Source organism: Mus caroli, chromosome X (genome assembly GCF_900094665.2).
Source record: "Mus caroli chromosome X, CAROLI_EIJ_v1.1, whole genome shotgun sequence".
Taxonomy (NCBI): domain Eukaryota; kingdom Metazoa; phylum Chordata; class Mammalia; order Rodentia; family Muridae; genus Mus; species Mus caroli.
The window spans coordinates 93,008,350-93,033,703 of NC_034589.1; the positions used below are offsets into that span (position 1 = coordinate 93,008,350).

General features: G+C 38.5%; 1 protein-coding gene across 2 annotated transcripts in view; it reads right to left on the reverse strand.

Annotated features, from left to right (window-relative positions):
- Ophn1 (oligophrenin 1) overlaps positions 1-25,354 on the reverse strand; it is a 317,724-nt gene that overhangs the window by 126,471 nt on the left and 165,899 nt on the right. For both annotated transcript variants that reach the window (XM_021152888.2, XM_029473368.1), the window contains 5 exons: positions 20,736-20,846; positions 10,362-10,466; positions 8,632-8,761; positions 6,352-6,452; positions 2,352-2,443 (listed from right to left, as the gene is read on the reverse strand). In XM_021152888.2, the coding sequence (XP_021008547.1) occupies positions 2,352-2,443; positions 6,352-6,452; positions 8,632-8,761; positions 10,362-10,466; positions 20,736-20,846 (539 nt within the window). The remainder of the gene's footprint in view (positions 1-2,351; positions 2,444-6,351; positions 6,453-8,631; positions 8,762-10,361; positions 10,467-20,735; positions 20,847-25,354) is intronic.

Sequence of the window (25,354 nt, forward strand, 5' to 3'; positions counted from 1 at the left end):
GTGAACTTCAGGCAATAGCAAACTCTACTCTATGTGGTAAAGACTAAAGTTCATGTAACAGGCAGAGAACAGGACCTGACAGTCAGGAGTCACTTGGAAAACAACAGCACTCTTGTGTGATACAAACATATGATTTCACATATTGGTACGAACATAATTATTTTAATGCTATTCTACCTTCCTGAACTAGAACGAGAGGAGGACAAGACCTCTGCTAGGCACTCCAGAGAATATGAGTCAATGTGTACAATTCCTGCTGGGAAACCTGACTCGAAGATCAGACGGACAAGTGAAGGAAGTAGCTGCCACAACCTGACAAGGTCCCATGTGAAGGGAGTGTTAGCATCTGTGCATGATGCCATTAACTACTCTGATCAATAATGCAGTCACTGCCTTTGACTGTGGGGGTCCACAGCTCAGGGCTTGGTCTTGCAGCAGAGACAGCTCATGTATTAGAATCTTGGTATTCGCCCGTTTAAAAGGGTGAAGAGATTGAGTAATGGGGTGGTTTTTAACATGCAAATAAGATGTTAAGTATTCCCAGGTGAATTGTAACCTTAGTTCCTGGGTTCTACTCTAAATGTTCCTCGGAATTCTGGAAGAGAAAAGAACATATCTAAAAATTAACACCAAACGGACCACCTACAAAGAGCCAAGCATAGCAGCACACTGTGCAAGAAATATATAAAATAAAGTCACCCAGTGTCTCACCCAGAGCCAAACTATTTGTAATTGCTTTAAGTTGAGGATTCTATTTACAGGTAGCTGGAAAATTTAAGCTACAAAAAGTAATCAACATGGAATCTGAAATGGAAAATTTCATCACTTTTAAAGCACCATAGTGCTGCAGAACCAGAGGTGCTACAGGTTCACACATGAAGTCAAAGCCCACAGTTCTTTTTCTCATCCTCCAGGGCCTGATGTTATTAGGAAAATGAGTGCCAGTCACATGGCTACTAATAATATCGTTTACTATCACAGTCCTTTGGATGGGAATCATCTATTTTTTTAAGAAAGAAATCATAGAGACCCACAAACCCAAAATGATGAGGGTCTAAATATATCCCAATTTTTAAATAAGGCAAATAATAGAGAAAATGTTCTAATCTCTTAGTGTATCTGATCTCGTTGATCTCAGTCCCTAATGATTTTTTTCCCTAATATTATAACTTCTTGATTAAGGTCCTTTCTAGAAATGTAATCATTTTGCTAAATTCTTCTCTATTACTCAGTGTCTGATATATAGAAATAATGGATGGCAATAAAACCAGGTAGCATGCATATTCACTGATTTGGAGGGGAAATTCTTAACCAGCAAGCATGCGTATCCCCAGAATAATGTCAAATACTTCCATTTCAAAGGATAGAGGTGCCTTTTGTTTATATATTATAGTATCCAGTTTTGTATTTTTATAGGATTTCTGTTTGCTAATGTCTGTGTTCTGAGTCTATTGTGTGCTCCTTGTGCTCTTTCTTTGTCTATTTGGTTTTTGTTGTTGTTGTTGTTCATTTGTTTGTTTTGTCCTATTCAGGTTTGTTTGTTTTTATTTTACCTTACATTTTCTAGGTTGCAGGTTTTCTAATGATAGAGAGCAAGAAAAGGTGTGGCTTTGGGAGAGTGAAGAGGTGGGAAGGGTTTGGGAGGAGTAGGAAAAATAATCAGAATAGATTTTGTTAAAAAAAAACCAACTATTTTTCAACTGTTTAAAAAACGGACAAAGGTATAATTATCCTTCATTAAATTATTTCTAGCTGGAGGTGGGGGGGGGAGAGAAGAATAGAAGGCATTGGAAAGAAACACTATAACTATGCCCCAAATTTGCAAACAATGGCTCAAATATTTGGGAGTCAATAAATTATTCTAGTTCACATACATATCTTCAAAGTAGGAATGGCTTGCATCATTTTACAATAAGGGACAACTTCCCAGTACTACCTCTCCCCTTGACCCTCTCTTCCAAATTGTGTCACTCTACTTCCTGAGTCACACTTAGCTGTCTTAAAAAGAATGAGCATGTTTATTCTTTCAGTTTTTCAGCACTTAGGAAAAAAAAAAAAAACAAAGTTGTACATATTAAATTAAATTCTAGGAGATGTTGTTTTCTGGCCAGAGCCAATATGGTAAATATGGCTGAGAGATATACAGAAAACCAAACCAAACCAAACCAAACTGCTCTGACCTGGTCTAACAGGGACCCTTGTGAAGGACAGACTGAGAGTCAAGAGCAGCAATGGCTTATATATAACTTGCTCCTTTTCAGCAACAAGAGACATGGGAAGAAAATAAAAGAGCCACCTAGCTTCATGGGTAGTACATGGTGACTCTGTCAGTTCACAGCATGCCAACTTACCTTTCATTAGTTTCTATATCAAAACAGAATCTCTTGTCAATTGACTCTGTCTTCCTTCTCACACAGTACTTCAAAGTTAAGTCCACAGGTCCCTGATAAGAAAGAAGCATTTATTGAAAATCCAGAAGTTTCTTCATTCACCCATAGTGTCCTCAGGGTCATTTTTTGAATGGTGTCAACCAAGACAGAAGGAGCAATGAGCTGACTCACTAAGAACCTTTACCTTCAAATCTTGGAATTACATGGTCGATGGCTTCATCTTGTCCCAAGTATCAGTATCCAAGACCAGGTGAAAATGTAAATGATCAGGGCAGGCCAGTGCCTTTCCCAAGTACAGCAGATACAATAGAGGCTCAATACACATCACCAGGGCAGTGCAAGAGAAATGGAGTGCCCAAATGGCATTAAGTACACATAATAAAATTTTCATGAGGTTGCTAAGTAGGAAGCCGCAACTAGATAATTAGCAGTCGGAGACCATCAATAGAATGTTCAAGAAAAGGTGAGTGTTGAAGCCCTCCTGGATGTGGCAGTGCTTCAAGATGACAAAAGTCATAAAAATGGTCTCTCCAGAGGACGGACAAAAGCATGGTAACAAGCAGATTTGTTTATTAATCAAAGCAACATTTTGACATTTGATACATGTCGGGTAGTGTGGCTCATAATATTCCTGTAGGAACACAAATCTGTCAAACCCCTTGGTGGCCACAGACAAACCACCTGATTCTTCATTATTTGCTTTCCACTGTTATCTCAACGGGAACGATGTGGTACCAAAGGGATATATGGTTTAGTTAACACAACGAACCACATACTGTACAAGATATTTTTAATGAATTAGTGACCCTCCCTGGCAAGGCAATTGCTCTCTCTGAGCCTTAACTTCACAATTTATTAAATAACAAAAGCACTATTGGCCTACTGTCTCAAACTCAGAAACACTGCATATGCTCCAGGTCTCTACTTATGTCACTATTCCATCCAAACAATATGCATCATTGTTGAGTACCAATTACTCTGTTGAAAAGTAAACAGATCGCAGAGCTAAGATCGATATATACCCATTTCAGACATGATCAAATATGCACACCTGTAATCCCCAACTCCAACCTGAGGAAGAAAGATAACAAATTCAAAGCTAGTCTGGATTACATGGTAAGATTCTGTCTAAAATTATAAAATGTAAAATAAATAAGTAAATAAATCAAACTCAATATATAAATAATCTCAGATCATGATATTCTTTAGCTAACTACCAGATGCTCCTCTTGCAGTGAGTTTGAGTTTGGCCATTCATGGACCAATCATTTCTGCTATTCTTCCACTACAGACTTCCATTAACCCTTTTCCATTAATGTCTAGCATGGAAGGGTAAAATTCTGATAAAGTAAATGTTGCTTTGGAGGAAACTAGACTTTACAGCTACTAGGGGACACTGGTAAGTGTCACAGTAAGAAAGAGGGCAAATTCATCCATCTCCAAATCAGGCTGATGACTATGCTCCATAGTGCTGCTGAAAGAGGAAATAAGGTATGTGGTAGAAAATGTCATTGAAGACAGCTGGCATTTAGGAAAAGGTGGTTCTTGCCTACTGCTGCGGCTTCTATCATCATAGCATCATTTATTGATATTTTCCTTTCAGAAACATAAAGTATTACTAGGAATGGTATCAGAAGACTAACAAGAAGAAAATATTTTCAAATACAAATTGAGTGAATCCAGTAACAACTTCTTCTCTTCCATCTGTTGGCTTACAGGTGACCAGCGACCTAGCAATAGATCGTCATCACCAGCACTGCTGCCAAATACAGGTGATTGGCAGCATATAAGATGAATGCTCCCTACCCTAGCTCACTCTTGTGCGTTCTCTCTCTCTCTCTCTCTCTCTCTCTCTCTCTCTCTCTCTCTCTCTCTCTCTCTCTCACACACACACACACACATACACATACACTTACACACTTCTTTCTCTATTCTCAAGTGTTCCCAGCCAGCCTCTCTCTCCCTATCTCTGTCCTTCTTTTTGTCCTCTGTCCCCCTTCTCAGTCCTCATGGCTCTGCTCCCATCTTTCTTATGGGAAAGAAAGGCCCCTAGCCCTTCTGCAGGCCCACACTCCCTTTCTTTCCCCCAGATAACTCCCTTTATATCAGGTCTATTGAATGGCATGATTTCTCAGGGGGATGTCTTGGCATGAGCCAGCTAGGTACTTTCTTACCTCCACCCACTGCCACGTGATATAACACTGTCACTACTTTCTAAATGGAAAACCGAGTTCTTTCCAGCCCTTAAGGGATTCCACATTAAAATTGCCTAGGCTCAGGGCCAGGCACACTTGGCTTTAATCCCAAAACTCAAAATGGAGAGGCGAGTGAATCTCTGTGAGCCCAAGGCCAGCCTGGGTCTACATAGTGAGTGTCTATGAAGACAGCCAGAGCTTCATAGAGAGAGACTCCATCTCATAAAACAAAACCCTGCTTAGGCTCACTGTTAGGCTCATACAATTGCAATTTTGAAAGCATCCACTCATTGAAACAAGGAGGAAAGAAAAACTAAATTACTCTCATATGCTAAGGGGATATAAAAGTCTTTTCTGCCGATTTTGTCCTGGACAAAATGTTCTTTTTTTAACAAGAATAGAACAAACAACTCTAAAAGATAGTTCTATGAGAGCAGAGCTAGTGCCCAAGCTCCAGATAATAATTTGTGTAGAACTAAAAACAATGGGGGCTTAGGAATTAGCCCAGTTATAAGTTATCTCAACCCCCTAGATTCATCCCCAGTACCACATAAACCAGTCGTGGAGACATATGCTGGTAATTTCAGAACTCAGGAAGTAAGGCAGAGGGATAAAAAGTTCAAGTTCATGCTTTACATTATAATGAGTGTAAAGCCAGCCTGGGCTCCTGGAAGCCCCATCTCAACAACCACCATGCCCTAACATGAACTAAAATAAAAGACTACAGCTAGTGTTGTACATAAGCACTTGATACTCAGAGACAGGAGAGATTCAGGCTGATGAAGGACAAATTCTATACCATAGCCCAAGATGGATTTGATGAAGCCTGTTGACATTACCTAAGTGTATACTCCAGCTTAAACATACATTTGAGGTACAATAGTAGGCTCTGTGCTTTAAGACCAATGCAAAACCAGTCTGTAACCAAAACTGTCTCCTCTAGTTTTCTATGTACAAGCTATACCACATTGGTCATCTACAGAAAATACTGTTAATAGAAATTGGCAGTTGTCTCCAAATTCCTGTCTACCTTAATTGGGCCTTCGTGCATGTACTTAAAGCTTCCAACAATATGTAAATATTTTAAAGGGTCACAGTGACAGCATGTAGGCAAGCAAGGGAAGGGGATACTTTCAGAGAATGAACGATGTGATGATCACCTTTTACCTATAGTGACAGCTGTGCATGAAAAGGAGAAGGTTCTTTCAGGGAGTAAACTATCCTCTAAGTGGTACACTTACCTTGGCATTTTGATAAGTAGGAGAAGGCCTGAGGAGGGGAGGAAGAGATAGGCACTATTTATAGATAGTTTACAGGATGTGTAGGTGATGCTAATTTTAGGATATATGCACACATATAGAGATGTGCTTTTAATAAAGGCATAGTAGAAATTAATTCTCATTTTTAAGAACTCATTACTTAAAAGAATCATTCATGTTTTAGATATGTTCTCTGAATGAGTATAGGCAATTGTTATACTAAATAGTCTGGAAAGGTAAAGACTCCATTATGATGGTAGGAGCTGATATATGATATAACGCACCTCTCAATTCCAGCACTCAGGAGTCTGAGGCAGGAGACTTGGTATAGGTTCAAGGTCTGTGCTACACAATGAGTTCTAGGCCAGCCTTTTCTCTAAAAGCAAACCAAGTTTCAGTTTTACATGACAGTGATAGAGTTAATTATTTGACACTGTGTCAATATATATTCTTTTCTGACATACCATCACACAGATGAGCTCAAAAACTAGCAGAAACAAAACTGACCTGCTTAGCACCTGGCTTCTGTTCCATTGGTATCATGGTGAGCATCCTGGTCTCTTTCTCATACCGACAGTAGTATTTCGCCCAGGATATCCCCAGGGCCCCTACAAGACAGGAGAAAGTTAAGGAGCAGAATATTTCACCTCCCCAAAACAGAAACTGCTTACTGTTTGCTTTTTCCCTCCAGTGCTTGAGATTGAACATAAGGCTTGTCTCTATAAAGCATGCACATTCCCAGCCTCTTGCTTATTCTTTGTGGACAGACCCCAGGTCTATCTCTGCCCTTTCCCTATACACCATCTTTACCTGCCTATACACCATCTTTACCTATCTACTGCACCCAGAGATGTTAACCCTCACCAACTGCTTCCCATATCCATGATTGGCTCATTCTAAGCCTACTCTTCCTACAACAGTCCTTGGGAGTAGAGACATCTATGCATCCAGAAGCTAGAAACCCCTGACAGTTTGCTCTCTCCTGAAACCTCTCATTTAACTAACATTGAATTGTGTCCATTCTATTCCTCACATGTTTCTTCTTCAACTATTTCTACTTCTTTTACTCCTTTAGCAATGAGTTAGCTAGAGGATGTTATCATCAGCTTGCTTTCTTAATGCTTATAACATTTCCAATAAACTACAAATATACTTTTTTCTCCCATTAATCATTTCAAGCAGGCTTCTCTCATTTCCCCAGCTCCGATTTGCTCCTATCCAACTCTTCAAAATTTTGCTAGAACATTACTTTAAAAGATCGTTCTATTGATGTCATTTCCCTTGCTGTAAATCATGCATGGCTTTCCTAGTCTCTCCAAACAACTTAATCTACCTTCAAAGCCCTGAATGATTTGATCAAATTTACCTTTCTCACTGGGTACCCTCACCACCATGCACCTGTGTCAGTGAATTATTTTCAGTTTTCAAATGCTTAAGTGGCCATATAGTTTGTAATGCAAACTCAACATGTAGTTAAGAATGGATTGCACACAACATATATTTAAAATGAAGAATTATATCAGGGCAACAAGGGTTATTCTCAACAAACCAACACCTAAGCATGATGTATGTTCTCCAACACTCCTCTGCCTCTACTCATAGACCAACAGACACATGAAGTCCATTTTTAAACCTGTCACTCTCTCACTGAACAGTTAAGTCTTAAGTCAAACATCACTTCCTCGGAGAAGCTCTTAGCTATACGCCCCAAAGAGAGTGCTCTAAATGCTTTACAAAGATACTTTCCTATCTCTCCTGTCAATTGCCTTGAGAATAAAAAGAAATGTGGGATTCATTTGGTTCTTGTACTCTCAATGTGCTGCATTAGCATTTGGCAAAAACGTGGCTTGGTGAGCATTCATTTAACTGAGGGACAGCCATTTGTGACAACTTAGAAAACTGAGGCACAGAAGCACCCTGCAGCATGTAGCAGAGGTCCTTTGACTTCACTGTAGACAGTTCAGATTGTTGTGCATGAAGGGTCCTACTAACACAAGGTGAGGAGAAAACTAGACGCTGCTCACCACTTCACACTGTGCAGCAGAGCTTCTCCCCTTCCTACCACTGTGATCCCTTAACAGTTCCTCAGCTGGTGGAGTCCCCAACCATAAACTTATTTTTGTTGCTACTCCATAACTGTAATTTTGATAGTGTTATAAGTAAAAAAAAAAATCAACAAAACAAAAAGCAAAAAATCAAAAAAACAGTGTCTTCCAATGGTCTTAAGTGACCCCTGTGAAAAGGTCACTTCAACCCCAAAGGGGTCATGACCCACAGGTTGAGAATCGTTGCTGTACAAGCTCTGAGGGTGGTAAGTGGGATACAATATACTGGAAAGGGTATCCAGTTTGGTATAAGATACATCTGAAGTTAACCTTTGATCTAGTGACTGGTGGAAGCCTCAGTGGTTTCAATTGTAACCTAAGCATAATGTGGAATCAAAGATCAAATGGGATGAAGGTTTTAAAGCAGTGCACATCGTAAGTGAAGTAATTATCTTTCTACTTCCTTTTCCCTACCTCTTTTGTGACCCAAAGTTCAGCATACAATATTAACATTCCTCATCTTGAATCTCAGAGAAAAATTTAGAGACATAGTATTCTACAACATAGTAATTTAACATGCCCCTAAAGTTTCTTTCTTTTGCTATTTTTACTATTCCCACCCTGCCCTCCAAAGAGTTCTGTCTGCCATGGATCTATGAATGACACATGTGTTCTCAGAGTTCAGAAAGGTAAATCAGCAAGGCTCTTAGAAGCTAGAGGATGACCCTGTATGCCCACACACATTTCTCCTGTGTGTAGAGATAGCCTTCAATGGTTGGCTGTCCCGGAAGCTTGCATGGCTGAGGGGCTTCTTTCATCCTTTTCTTAAGTTCTTCCATCTCCTCCCGGGTACTGGAGAAATGATTTCTTGTCTGTCAAGAAATCATTATAATCATTATCACCATTATCATCGACAGGACTGTGTATTTATCCATCATAGATATAGTACAGAGATTTCTCTGCTCACAACATGGGCTAAAACATATGGAAAACTGCTGAATAGTAGTGACTAGAAAATAATTCTAGAGTTTAATGGTACTATGTACTAGAAAGGAAACAAAAACCCAGATGCCACAAGAAGTGAGAGCTTTTACCCAGTGGGATTAATTCAAGCTTCAAGTAAATAGGAATTTGAAGCATCCGACGTTAGACTGACCCTTACTTTACAACACGGGCAACTATAGAGAAGGTTCCCAAAGATAATGTTATCATGGCAACTTCTTTATGTTAGTGAAGAAGATGTGGACTACACTAACGACGAGTCAGCCATGAGTACACATGCAAACGCTTGGTATTAGCTCACATTTGTCAAGTTACATATGGCAGAGGAGTCAACTTGATTGTAGAAAGATTTTGTAAGTCAGCAGAAAATAGGTACTCTCACGTTCAGGTAAAGGAGAGGACCCAGAAGGAAGGAATAAATGCAGAAAGAAAAAAAGTAGGTAAAACTGTACATCACAATCCCCCCTAAGCAAGCATCGTATTGGCAGTTTTGAATTTAAAAATACATCTACGAATGTCATGCAAGGTAGCACCTGGTCCAAGTCATCTGATATTAATGACACCTTCTCTGACTACCAATTATTACATTCTCTATGCTCCTTTAAAAATGCTGGTTTGGGGACTGGAGAGATTGCTCAGTGCTTAAGGGTACTGGTTCCTCTTCCAGAGGTCCTGAGTTTAGTTCCCAGCAACCACATGTTGGCTAACAACCATCTATAATGTGATCTGGTGCCCTCTTCTGTCACGCAAGTGTACATGCAGATACAGCATTCATATACATTAAATAAATATGTTTTAAATGTTGGTTTGATTACATATAGTAACAATTAGTATAAGGGATATCTGATTTATCTAACTACTCTAGAAAATATATGATCCTGCATGACATACAAACTGTGGTGCCTCATTCTGATGTGTGCTAGAGACTTTCATACTGTCTCAAACAGGATATATTTTCATGGTATCCATAAATAATCATCAAATGATAAATTAGTAAATTCTCATGTCTAGATACATAAAATATTCTGTCTATGGTCATTTATAAGAACTAGCATGTGCATGAAGTTGGAGAATTTGTTAAAAATTCATTTAACTCTAAGTGATGAGAGAAAAAGATAACAGATACCCAAAATAATAAATCAAGTGGTTTAATTGACTTGGGAACCTCACATTTAAATATGCCTACAGCTGGACTCTGCTGTAGAAGAGATACAGTAAAGTACCAACACTTAATAAATCCTGGCTAGATAGAGCTATTTCTGAAGAGATGATGGGAAGCAGCAAACCTCAAAGACAGAGAAGAGTCAAAACTGAAAAAGCAAGAACGTGTCGACTTGTTAAAAATGTTTGTATGCTACACAACTTTGTCCTAAATTGGAAGTGGTGAAATGGCCTGAAATTCCAAAGTTAAGACCACTGGGGCTCAAATTCTGATGGAAAGACAGGTGAAGCCATCCACCTGCAACTCACATTCTGTAAGCTGAGCTGCAGCTGTTGTTTGTATGGCAGGAAATCCTGTGTGAGCTCCACAGTCAAGCTGTTAGAAATGAAGAGGCTATGAAGGAAGGCCAAGACCTAGGGGAAACAGACAAAAACAAATTACCTTTAGAAACTTATCATTATCTAGCATCAGCACTTCCTACCTGATCAAATAAAGGACCCATGAAGACAGGGAAGAAAGTCAGGAGCGTGTACCGAGTATACCTTTACAAACAGTCATGGCAGCACAAGCAGATATGTAGTTAAGTGTTCTCATATTAGGTTAAAAATTCACCTACATTCAGTCTCAGAAAACAAACAGCAAATCTGGATCCTTTTAGGACTGCATACAAAGCCACTCAGGAATTACATACTGCAGAAACTGACTACGTCTCTTTTCTAAATGGGTTCAGCATTTCTCATCCAAAAATACACAAGCCAAAATTGTCAAGGGCAGATGTAATACCGAAAAAAAAAGAAAGAAAAGAAAAGAAAAGAAAAGAAAAGAAAAGAAAAGAAAAGAAAATTTTACACCTAACTTCATGTGATAGGACTCATATACACTGAGGAAAATGTAAGCACACTAAAAATATTGTATAAAATCTTTTGGTTATAAGTACAAGGTGTATAAGAAATATAAACAAACTTTGTGTTTAAACTGGAGACCCATTTAAGATATTTCATTATTTAAATGTAAATATTTCAATTTTCTTTTCAAAAATCCCAACCACTTCTGGTGGCAAGCATTTTTGGTTACAGCTATCCAAATAAATATCCTCAGGATTAGCCCATAGTAGGTGCTTCTAGCAGAAGATGACATACAAATGATGGAGAGTCCACTTTTAATTTTCAAAACATCCAATCCATGGCCAGTGAGATGGCTCAATGGGTCAAGAGACTTGCCATACAAGTCTGACAACCTGTGGCCACTTCTCAGAACCCACATGAAGCTGAAGGGACAGAACAGATTCCAAAAGGTTACCATGTGATGTTCACATACTCGCCATAGCATGCATATTCCTCACAATATAAATCAATATTTCACTCAATCCTATTAAAAACCAAATGTATACAAACAAAAATAAGAGAAACTATAATTCTCACTTGACAAATTATAAATATTTAAAATAAAAGTTCAATGTTCCTAAAGTATAAAAGGTAGAAGTAAACACAGCTCCATTTGTTGTAGAAAGCAAATAAATGAAATATAGAAGTGTGTGAACATTTCACACATACACAAGACAATACACATGGACAATTATGACAAATATATAGTAGAGAGATATTTCAATCACATTGACACTTATACCCACAATCCTTCCTGGTTTTCTCCCCAAATTCATCTCAGGAAATGGCATCAGTGCACCCCAGTCATTCAAACCAAGAACTACAGAACCAGGTCTCTTTAACTCACATTTAAGTCCAATTCAACGAAACCTTCTGCTAGCATTTTTTCCAAAATTCCATTTTTGGTGCTATAAATAGAACCTAAGATCTTGCACATGTGAGGCGAGCTTTCTACCACTGAGTCATATCCTCAAACCTCCAAACGATTGTGCTAACCTATCTATCCTTTACTATTTATAATTGTGCCACACCAATTTAAGGGAATGTGTCTTCTTACCTAGACCATTACAGCATTTCTTTAATTAATTTGGGAGTCTAGTTTTGTATCCCAGGCAGACCTCAAACTCATGATTCTCTGCTTTTGCCTCCTGGTGCAGACATTATCCACCTGTGCCACCTCACTCAGGCTATAATAGATTTTTAACTGATTTCCTACACCAAGCCACTTCCCACACAATAAAATTGTCCTGATAGGGCACACTTAGTGGCTTTTTAGTGGCTTTCTACTGTGCAGAGGCTGATATTCAAATCACACTGCATGACAATGAGTCCCCAATGGGACTCAGTCAAACATCAATACCTGCAATTTCTCTTTTCTTCTACCAGTATCTCAGGACACACAACTTCTTTGCATTTTTTGAGAATGTCTAAACATTCCTCACTCTCATCAAAGAAAGCTGGATTTTTGTCAAAGGCCCTTTCTGAATCTATTGAGATTAACATGTGATTTTTATCTTGAAGTTCATTTATGTGATATATCACATTATTAGCTTTCTTTTTATTATTAGATATTTTCTTTATTTACATTTCAAATGTTATCCCCTTTCCTGGTTTCCCCTCCGAAAACCCCTTCTGCCTGTCCTCTCCCCCTGCTCACCGACCCATCCATTCCCACTTCTTGGCCCTGGAATTTCCCTACACTGGGGCATTGAGCCTTCAAAGGACCAAGGGCCTCTCTCCTCCCATTGATGTCTGACAAGGCCATCCTCTCCTACATATGCAGCTGGAGCCATGGGTCCCTCCATGTGTACTCTTTGGTTGGTGGTTTAGTCCCTGGGAGCTCTGGGGGATACTGGTAAGTTGATATTGTTGCTCTTCCCGTGGAGTTGCAAACCCCTTCAGCTCTTTGGGTCCTTTCTCTAACATGTTCACTGGGGACCCTATGCTTAGTCCAATGGATGGCTGTGAGCATCCACTTCTGTATTTGTCAGGCACTGGCAGAGCCTCTCAGGAGACAGCTATATTAGGCTCCTGTCAACAACATTATTAGCATTCATATATTGAACCAACGCTGTATCTGTGAAATAAAGCCAACATGGTCATGATAGATGACCATTGTGATGATATATGCCTGTATTCAGTTTAGACCGAGTTTATTGAAGTTGGTGAATCAAACAAACATAATTTATTTCATAACTTTATCATAACTAACAACTGTTTTGATAATGTGCACACTTTCATGCATTCTTTCTACCTCATGGGAGTATGGTATTCATAAAGAAAGAAACTGTCATTCCAGTTTACTGCAATATACCCAGTGTATAAGACAGTGCCTGGAAAATGAACAGTGCTCTACTCAATGATTACTTGGTCAAGGAAGAAATAAAGAAAGAAATTAAAGACTTTTTTAGAATTTAATGAAAATGAAGACACATCATACCAAAACTTACATGACACAATGAAAGCAGTGATAAGAGGAAAACTCATAGCTCTAAGTGCCTCCAAAAAGAAACTGAAGAGAACTTACACTAGCAGCTTGAGAGAACATCTGAAAGTTCTAGAACAAAAAGAAGCAAATACACCCAAGAGGAGTAGACTGCAGGAAATAATAAAACTCAGGGTTGAAATCAACCAAGTAGAAAAAAAAAAAAAAGAACTACAAAAAGAATCAACCAAACCATTAGCTGGTTCTTTAAGAAAATCAACAAGATAGATAAACCCTCAGCCAGACTAACTAGAGGGCAACAAAGACAGTATCCTAATTAACAAAATCAGAAATGAAAGGGAAATATAAAAACAGAAACTGAGGAAATTCAAAAAACTCATAAGATCCTACTACAAAAGTTTATACTCAACTAAATTGGAAAATCTGGATGAAATGGACAATTTTCTAGACACATACAAGGTGCTAAAGTTAAAACAGGATCAGATAAACCATCTAAACAGTCCCATAAACTGAAAAGAAATAGAAGCAGTCATTAATAGTCTCCCTACCAAAAAAAAAAAAAAAAAAAAAAAAAAGCAAAAAAGCCCAGGACCAGATGGGTTCAGTGGAGAATTCTATCAGACCTTTAAAGAAGACCAAATACCAATACTCTTCAAACTATTTCACAAAATATAAAAAGAAGGCACACTATCTAATTCATTCTATGAAGCAACAATTACTCTGATACCCGAACCACACAAAGACCAAAGAAAGAGAACTTCACACCAGTCTCTCTTATGGACATTGATGTAAAAATACTCAATAAAATTCTTGCCAACCAATTCCCAAAACATATCAAAATGAACCTTCACCACAATCAAGTAGGCCTCATCCCAGGGATGCAGGGATGGTTCACATGTCCATTTCATTAGATGCTGAAAAAGCATTTGACAAAATTAAGCATCCTTTCATGTTAAAAGTCGTGGAAGCCGGGCATGGTGGCACATGCCTTTGATCCCAGCACTAGGGAGGCAGAGGCAGGCAGATTTCTGAGTTCGAGGCCAGCCTGGTCTACAGAGTGAGTTACAGGATAGCCAGGGATACACAGAGGAACCCTATCTCAAAAAAAAAAAAAAAAAGTCATGGAAATATCAGGAATTCAAGGCCCATACCTAAAGATAGTAAAAGCAATATACAGCAAACGAGTAGAAAACATCAAACTGAATGGAGAGAAACTTGAAGCAATCCCACTAAAATCAGGGACTAGACAAGGCTGCTCACTTTCTCCCTATTCAATATAGTACTTAAATCCCTAGCTAGAGCAATTAGACAACAAAAGATCAAAGGGATACAAATTGGAAAGGAAGAAGTCAAAATATCACTATTTGCAGATGATATGATCATATACTTACCCAAAAATTCCACCCGAGAACTCCTAAAGCTGACAAACAGCTTCAGCAAGGTGGCTGAATATAAAACTAACTCAAACAAATCAGTAGCCTTCCTATACTCAAATAATAAACAGGCTGAGAAAGGAATTAGGGAAATGACACCCTTCACAATAGTCACAAATAATATAAAATACCTTGGTGTGACTCTAAACAAGCAAGTGAAAGATCTGTAGGACAAGAACTTGAAATCTCTGAAGAAAGAAATTGAAAAAGAAAATGGAAAGATCTCCCATGCTCATGGATTGGCAGGATTAATATAGTAAAAATTGCCATATTGCCAAAAGCAATCTACAGATTCAATGAAATCCCCATCAAAATTCCAACTCACAACTTCACAGAGTTAGCAAGACCAATTTGCAAATTCATCTGGAATAACAAAAAAACCAGAATAGCAAAAACTATTCTCAACAATAAAATAACTTCTAGAGGAATCACCATCCCTGACCTCAAGCTGTATTACAGAGCAATTGTGATTAAAAACTGCATGGTATGGGTACAGAGACAGGCAGGAAGATCAATGGAATAGAATTAAAGACCCAGAAATGAACCCACACACCTATGGTCACTTGATCTTTGACAAAAGAGCTAAAACCATCCAGTGGAAAAAAAGACAGCATTTTCAACAAATGGTGCTGGTTCAACTGGTGGTTAGCATGTAGAAAAATCCAAATCGACCCATTTTTATCTCCTTGTACAAAGCTCAAGTCCAAGTGGATCAAGGGCCTCCACATAAAACTAGATACACTGAAACTTATAGAGGAGAAAGTGGGGAAGAATACATGGTCACAGGGGGAAAATTCCTGAAGAGAACACCAATGGCTTATGCTCTAAGATAAGTGGGACCTCATAAAATTGCAAAACTTCTCTAAGGTAAAGGACACTGTCAATAGGACAAAAAGGCAACCAACAGATTGGGGAAAGATCTTTACCAATCCTAAATCTGATAGAGGGCTAATATCCAATATAAACAACTCATGAAGTTAGACTCCAGAGAACCAAAAAAACGTATTAAATGGGGTACAGACCTAAACAAAGAATTATCAAGTGAGGAATACCAAATGGCCAAGAAGCACCTAAAGTAATGTTCAACATCCTTAGTCATCAGGGAATGCAAATCAAAACAACTCTGAGATTCCACTTCACACCAGTCAGAATGGCTAAGATCAAAAGCACAGGTGACAGCAGATGCTGGTAAGGATGTGGAGAAAGAGGAACACTCCTCCATTGCTGGTGGAATTGCAAGCTGGCACAACCACTCTGGGAATCAGGCTGGTGGTTCCTCAGAAAAATTGGACATAGTATTGCCTGAGGACCCAGCTATAACACTCTTGGGCATATACCGAGATGTTCCAACATATAATAAAGGCACATGCTCCACTGTGTTCATAGCAGCCTTATTTATAATAGCCAGGAGCTGGAAAGAACCCAGATGCCCCTCAACAGAGGAATGAATACAGAAAATGTGGTACATTTACATAATGGAGTATTACTCAGCTATTAAAAATGATGAATTCATGAAATTCTTAGGCAAATGGATGGAACTAGAAAATATCATCCTGAGTGAAGTGACCCAATTACAAAAGAAGAAACATGGTATGCACTCACTGATAAGTGGCTATTAGCCCAAATGCTCCAAATATCCAGGATACAATTCACAGACCACATGGAGCTCAATAAGAAGGAAGACCAAAATGTGGGTGCTTCAGTCCTTCTTAGAAGGAGAACAAAATACTCACAGCAGCAAATATGGAGATAAAGTGTAGAGCAGAGACTGAACGAAAGGCCACCCAGATACTGCCCCACCTGGGGATTCATACATATACAGTTACCAAACCCAGACACTATTGTGGATGCCAAGAAGTGTATGCCAATAGGAGCCTCCTATAGATGTCTCCTGAGAGGTCCTGCCAGAGACTTACAAATACAAAGGCAGATATTCAAAGCCAACCATTGGACTGAATGTGGGGTTCCCCCAGAGAAGAATTAGAGAAAGGACTGGAGGAGCTAAAAGGGTTTACAACCCCATAGGAAATACCAACCAGACCCCCCAGAATTCCCAGGGACTAAGCCATCAACAAAGGAGTACACATGGCTTCTGCTGCATATGTAGCAGAGGATGGCCTTGTCATGCACCAATGGGAGAAGAGGTCCTTGGTCCTATGAAGGCTCGATAGATGCCCCATTGTAGGGGAATCAAGGACAAGGAGGTGGGAGTGGGTGGTTAGGTGGAAGAACACCCTCATAGAAGCAGGGGGAGGGAGGATGTGATAGGGTGTTTCTGGGAGGGAGGGAAACCAGAAAAGGGGATAATATTTGAAATGTAAATAAAGAAAATATCCAATATAATAAAAATAAAATAAAATAAAGATAGCGCCTGGAATACAGCAAAATCTTGATGCTTCTTTAATAAATGAATGAATACTGGTTTTCATATAGTACATATACAATTATAAAAATGTAGACATCAATACATGTAAGTCATGTGCCATATATGTAGACACATTCACACTCAATAGTACATATCATACACCTACAAAGAGATACAATATATACACAAACAATTTGGGAGGGAAAATACTATACAACCAATACATATTCTTTTTATATAACGGATGTTTTGATCATCCAAATGCACTATCTTAAACTTTTCTGTGATGAATCCCCTATGTAGTAATAAAAACAGTTATCAAAAGTCAGCATATTTTCCAATCAAAGTACACTAAGTTTTGTAATAAATTAAAGGTAATTTAGTAGGAACAATCATGCAAGGCAGTCGACTAGCAGAACAAGAATTAGAACAGGAAGTGACTAAATGTAAGGCCATGAGTTCTTAGCACAGGCTGAAGCATATGGTATATATTAAAAAGCTTTCTGAAGGCATGAGGGGAAGAAAGCCAAAACATCTAGGCCCAGATGTGTTCACAGCAGAGTAATGCAATGTTGGAGACCATACCATGAGAAAGCGAGCCCTTCACAGTCTCGCACCCTGACAAGCCAAATGGCCTTGTGCTAGGAGCTGGTTATCACTCCCTCCTCCCTGTTCCCTTCCTGGCACCTGAGGCTGTAAAAGCTGAATTATAGTCCCCTCTTCCTTATCTCTTCCTGACTCCCATGACTTCCAAGGACATGAGTTACATGCTGAGCCCAGCCTGACACCCAAGGCTGTTAAGGAGGATCTATGTTCCAGAGATAAGACACAGAGTGCCCGCCACCTGGAGCCTGACTTCGGCCCTCATGTCCCCTGATGCCCACTTCTCTGTTCTTTGTTAATTCCCCCTCAACCCCTCCCTATTCCCCTCAACATATGCTTTAAAACCCAGTGTTTCTGCCTAATAAATGGAGACCTTGATAGGAACTCTCTACTTGGTCTTTGCTTCTCTTTTCTCTCCCATCCCATTTTCTCCCAGGTTTGCGGTCCCCCTCGCACCCACAAATACCTGAGTCTTGCTAGACGGGATAATGCAAGGGTTTCAAAAAAGACCAGAAAGAAATACTTCTTAACTTGTTAAAAATAAAAACAGAACAAAACATGAACAGAAACACAAGAAGTCTTCCAAATGTCTTTTACAAAACTAGTATTATCATTTAATAGGGAAACCAGGTAAAGACTCAGCACCCACCAAACCTACAGGCCTGATGAGCATAAAGGCAAAGATAAAATCCTTGTAAACTGTGTATAGGCACATAGCAAGTTGGCTTTTCCCAGAGATAGGAGGCTGGTTCGCCATGTGTAAACCAATAAATATAATAAATCATGTAAATAATCTTAAAGACAAAGTTCAGACAATCATCTCAATAAATGAAGAAAAAGTCTTTGACAAAATCCAACATGTCTTCATGATAAGTGTCCTAGAGAAAGTAGGAGTGGAGGAAACAAATGGCAACATATAAAGACCAGATATTACATACCCACAGCTAACATCAGCCTAAATAGAAAAATTCAAAGAAGGTTCCATTAAAATCAGAAACGAGACAAGGCTATCCACTGTCTCCACTACTTTAAAATATAGTGTTCAAAGCACTAGCTGGAACAACAGAATAAGATAGATAGAGCTTCAGAAATGTGGGAGTTAGAAATTTTAGCCCATGTTCTGTTCTTAATTACATCCTGGGAAGACAAAAAAAAAAAAAAAAGTAATGAAAATTCAATGGATACAAACAAGAAAAGTTGAATCACCCCATTTGCAGATGATATATTATACTTAAAACATCACAAAAACTCCACCAGAAAACTAGAGATGGTCACAATTTCAGGAAAATGGTACAATAACTTACAAAACTCAGTAAAAACTCCATGTGTCAACAGAAAACACATTTAGAAAGAGATCATGAATGCATTTCCACTCACAATAGCCTCCAAAAAAAAAAAAAATACCTAGGACTTAACCAACCAGGGAAGAAGGCAGGAGTGGAATGGGGAGATGGAGGGAGGGGAAGGGACTGGGAGGGAGGGGGAAGGAGGAAGGGAAGGAAGAAGGGAGGAAGGGAGGGAGGAAGGGAGGGAGAGGGGGAGGGATAGAGGGAGGGAGAGAGAGAGAGGGAAGGAGAGGGGGGAAGGAGGAGGAGGAGAATGATAGCCAAGGCAATACTGCATAAAAAGGGAAATGCTAATAGTATTCACATTCCAGATCTCAAGATTTATTTCAGGGCTACAGGATTACAAAGAACATGGTGCTTGCACAAAATTAAGCTTGTAAGCAAAGAGAGCAAAATAGAAAATAAATGTTAACAACAGCCATTGAACATTTGACAAAGATGACAAAATTCTTTGCAGAAAACATGGCATCTTCAGTACATAGAACTTAGCCTGGAACACTGAAACTGCTAGAAGAAACCATGGGCACTATCCTTCCAGACTTAGGTGCAGGAAAGAATTAGGACAATTGACAGGTGGAATGTCACATAAAACCAAAAAATCTTCTACACAGCTAAGGATAAATCCATTAAGTGGAGAGAGGAAGCCCAAAGAGAAGCAATTTCACAAATGGATGGATGGATGGATGGATGGATGGATGGATGGATGGATGGATAGGTAGATAGGTAGGTAGGTAGATAGATAGATAGATAGAGATAGATAGATAGATATTCTCTATTGGAGGTAATTTATACCTGGCATTATTAATTTTGCCAGCTACCTGTGGCTAGTGAGGCCCTGCTACCTAGAGAATAACTTGTTCCTGCCATTTTCCTAAACCAACCTAATCTATAACTACATTTGAAATACTCATCCTTCTATAAAGAGGTTAAGTATAGCTCTTACCCCTTAATTTTGCAGTAGAGAATATTATAGAAAGCCACAACCGGTAAGAATTCAGAAATAAACTGATTATAATAGAGCCCCTGCCTCCAATCAATACATTTAGAATACAACCCCTAACCTTAAGGGAACATCTTGGAACATCACAGAAAAGGGGACGAGATATTGTTAAGAAGCTGGAAAGCTGCTATGAAATAGTCTTTTCTTCAAAAAATGGGGAGTATGAGTGTGAGTCTGGTAGGAGTTAAAAGAAGGAATGTTGTGAATATGATCAAAACACATTGTATCAAATTCTCTAATAATTAAAAAATACTAATTTTTAAAGTGAAAATTAAAGTGTGACATAGAGACTTGAGGAGGGATTGAATCAAGGAAAAAGAAAAATGAAGAAAATGGTCATAAATGGGGAGCAAAATAGTATAAATGTAGTAAGGAAGAGTATGAACATTTCTAAGAACAAGAAAAATAAAAACCTGTGTGCTGATATTCTTGACATATATTGTTAACATGAATATAAATTGATGTTTTTATTCTCTTAAGCTTGCAATTTTATGACCAAAGTTCTCCACATTCACTTGAGCATTTTGGGCATTTGATACTGTGTGTGTGTGTGTGTGTGTGTGTGTGTGTGTGTACATGATTATTCACCAACAGTTAGAACTTACCGGCTCTACAATATTGAACTTCTTTGACTCCTGGACTTCCTGAATTTGATAAACATAGTCAAGGGATGATTCAAAGAAATTGTGCTTTTCCTTATCCACTTGGAGGTCCGCCTGTAGAGAGAAGGCAACAAAAGTCACAAAGGGGCCTGGGTGGTTTTGAAAGTCAAGAATGAGAGAAATCAATTAGGTTCTACAGCTAAAGAGGCATTGAGCTACCTGCAATTATCCTATTTTCTATTGTTTTCTTTATTTCCATTTTACTTTATTTTACAGAGAGGGGATATGAGACCAAGAGATTATAAAGATTTGAGGCCTCCTACTTCTAGTCCAGCATGAAGGAAACCTGGGAACCATAAAACATATTTTCAGATCAAGGAAAGGCTGAACAAGTTGGAAAAGCTTTCTTCTTAAATCCAACAGAAAATTAAAATCATAGCAGAAAAAAACTAATGTATAGATTACTGGAGAGAAGCAGAGCTCATGAGAAGAGACACCTGAGAGAAAACAGTGCTCAGTGCTGAAGGGATTACAACCCTCACTGAAGAGCTACTGCAGTTTAAGAATAAAGTGCTTAACAAATACAAAGAGAAAACATGAGATCCAAAGGAACTACAGCAAGATCAAATGAAGCCCAAGCTAAGTCCTAGCCAAATAAGCATGAAAACTCACACTGAGCACTTAGTTCGGTTTCTTTTGCCAAATGGTCTCTCTGTCTTTTAAGCATAAAAGCCAAAAGGCAAAAATACCCCACAATCTGAAGCAAAAGCAAAACATCAGAAATTGACTAAGAGAATGCAGACACTGTGTAGAAGGATAAGGCCTTGAATTTTAAACAACCATGGCAAAATACAAAGAATTCTAGTGAAAAAAGAGAACAACATGCAACCACAGATATGTGATATTAGAAGACAGATGAAACTTGGAAGCATGGATCCAAAGGAAATGACAGAAACCTAAAACATTGTAACAGAAATGAATCCTGCTACCCTGGCTTCATATTGAACAAGGTTGAGGAAATAATGAGTAAGTCTAGGGTAGAGCACTTACGGGCCTGACTAAGAGTCCTGACAATATGAGGCGGAGGGTATCAGCAAGCTTGAATGTACATGAATACTAAGGTCAAAACAAAGAGAATCAACAACATAAAATAAGACATCTGAGAACTTCTAGACAAAATGTGTAGCATATGTGTACTTGGACTATAAGTGATGGAAGAAACTGAATGGAATGGAGAAATATTTTTAATGACAATAACAGTGTTCTGCAAAATTAACCAGCTACAGCTCCTGTATACACCAAAGGACTCTAAATCAGCACACTACAGAAACACTTGCGCATCCATGTTTATCATGGCACTATTCATAATAGCCATGATATAGAACCAGTCTAGATGCCCACCAACAGATGGACCAATTTTAAAAATGAGAGCCATAAACACATTTAGCACTAAAGAAAAACAACGTAATGCCATTTTCAGAGTTAGAAATCATCAGGTTTAGTCAAATGAGGCTAAGTTGGGATATCACTCTTCTCAATCAGAATCTGGACTTAATTCATGTGTATTGTGGTTCTGTAGGACAGAGAAGGAGAAAAGCACTAGGAGTGAACAGGATGTCTAAGGGAGGGGAGAGAACAAGAAAGGATCATGGGATGTGTGTTATGAAAGCCAAAGTGGGCACTAGTGGACAAGGAAGAGTACCAGCAAGAGGATGGAGAACTGGGTAGAGCAATTAAGAAGAGAATAATGGCATATATGCATAAAAATGTCACGCTGAAATATATTTACTTGCATACTAAAAAAATTTAAATTTTTAGATTTAAATATTTTACTATCCACATTGGCATATCAAATGATGTTGGAATTATGCCAGTCTTGTTCAAGTAACTATTTTGTTGAGATTTCATGGATGCCATTTTCCTCATCAAATCTAGGGGACACTATTTTAAAACTCTTAGAAGATAATGTTAGAGAAAATCTAGCCTATGGTGATAACATGATAATAATAATACGATGATAATAACACCTATGACAGTACTTAAGAGTTCAAACAGCAAAACACAAGACTGAGATCACTGAGCTGTTACAAAACATGTTGAAGGAGCAGAAAATCTACATGACTTTAGATTGGCAGGACTTTTAAATATATCAAAAGCTTGAATGATTGAAAATATAGATAAACAAAATTTCATTAACCCAAAAACATCTGCTGTACCAAAGACCCTGATAACAAAATAACATAGATACGTACCTGGAACACTTTGAAGCACCTGATACTGGGTTGGCACCTAACATCATATAGAGGGCTCTTAAAACATAGCAACCAGAAAACAACTCAATTTTAAAAGAGGAAAAATATCTGATCAGACATCTCAGCAGAGAAGACAGGTGGCAGCTGAGGATATAGGAAGATGCTCAATATTACATGTCATTGGTAAATTTCAAATGACAAGAGAAATGGGATACCACTGCACATCTATTAGAGTGGCTAACAGTAAAAACACTGATAACACCAAATGCTGATAAGGATGTCATGCAAAAGAAAGTCTCAGAACTGATCAGAAAGAAGAATGGTACATGTTGGTAAACAGCAGGGTCTTACAGAATAAAAAGTAGCTGGAGAAAGTACCCAAGGAGCTGAAGGGATCTGCAACCCTATGGGTGGAACAACATTATGAACTAACCAGTACCCCGGAGCTCTTGACTCTAGCTACATATGTATCAAAAGATGGCCTAGTCGGGCATCACTGGAAAGAGAGGCCCATTGGACTTGCAAACTTTATATGCCCCAGTACAGGGGAACGCCAGGGCCAAAACGAGGGGAATGGGTGGGTAGGGAAGTGGGGGGGGGAGGGTATGGGGGATTTTTGGGATAGCATTGGAAATGTAATTGAGGAAAAGATGTAATAAAAAATATTAAAAAAAAGAAAATTAAAATTTAAAAAAAAGTAGGCTTACAATGCAATCCAACTTTTGTACTCTACAGCATTTACCAAAAGAACCTCAACAAAATCTACACACAAATATTTACCATGCCCATATTAATAACTGCCAAAATTCAGAAGGAAAAATTCTTCCATACGATATAGGATATGTATGTGATACAGGTATTAACAACAACCCTGAAAAGAAATGGGCTATCAAGTCATAAAAAACAAATACCGACAATTAATACCTATTGCTAAATAAAATAACCCAACATGAAAAGGCTCCATGCTGTAGGATTCAAATGATATGAAATTACAGAAATGACAAAAATATGGAGTCCAAAGAAAGAGAAATAGCTGTCTGGGATTTGAAATAAGTGAGAATGGGGCAGATAGAATTTTAGAAGAGTAAAGCTATTCTTGAAGACACTACACTAGACACGTATCATTATACACTTGTCAAATCCAACAGAATGGGAATAAACGAGTAACTCAGTGTCACAGTGCCTGCCTAGCATGTGCATGGTTCTACACCCAACAAAATAAGAACAGGCAATCCATAGCCCACAGAACATAAGACCCATTGGCTCACTAATTGTAATAAATGTACACAAGATTTTATTAATAGTGAAATTATGTGCCAAGAATCATTATCTCTGTGCTTCTCATTTATCTTTTTTCAGTTTTTCTTTTCATTTTGGTACATAAAAATCTCTCTGCATCATTTTTATAACCACATGTGAATTTATAATTACCAAATACAAAGTTAAAGGGAAAAAGCTTGTCTAGGAATGTAGCTCAGTATGTATTTCTCCTTGTCCCCTCAAAGAAAAAGAAAAAAAGAAAAGCCTAACACTATCCTATGGAGGATCTCCTGACTTCTTTCACACAATTCTAAGAGAGAAGGCAATGTAACAATAAAACTGAAAGTGATTTAACAATGATATGATTCTTTGTTTTCTTCTGGGGGACAGGGTGTCAGGTACGCTAAGCTGGCTCCACACCCTCTATGTACCCAAGGATGGCCTCGAACTCCTGAGCTAGAACTGCTGCCTTCTCCCTCTTTCTCTTCCTCCTTTCTTCTCTCTCTTCAGTCCTTCTTATCTTTCCCTCATTTCTAAGAGTTTTATTATTAAAAAAAAAAAACCTTATTATGTAGCCAGAATACCCTCACATTCACAGCAATCCTCTTGCCTCAGGCTCTTGAGTGTTGGGATTATAACCATTATCCACCACACCTAGCTAAATAAAATGCCTCTAAAAAAATAAAAGCTCTTTGATTTTTTAAAAGTGACTAAATCAAGTTCCCTTATTTGACTTTTCAATGAACAGCATACAGACTGTAGCCTGCAGCCCTGCTCATCAGAAATGTCAACAAAGGTTGGCTATGGTGCCTCAAGCTACCATACCAGCATGTGGCAGAGGCAGGGAGACTTCTGGGGATCTCAGGACATTCTGGGGGAGATTCTGTTTGAAAACATCAAAATTCCCAAAGTGTTAACAAGGACACTGACATAGCATATAAATCTGTCCAAACACTTTAAACACCTTCACAGCAAAAAAAAAAAAAAAAAAAAAAAAAAAAAAAAAAAAAAAAAAAAAAACAAAGAAACAACAAAAACCCTTCAAACTATGTGTTGTATCGCCATGGGTTCTTATGACTAGCCCCAGATTTGGTAGTCACTACTAATAGG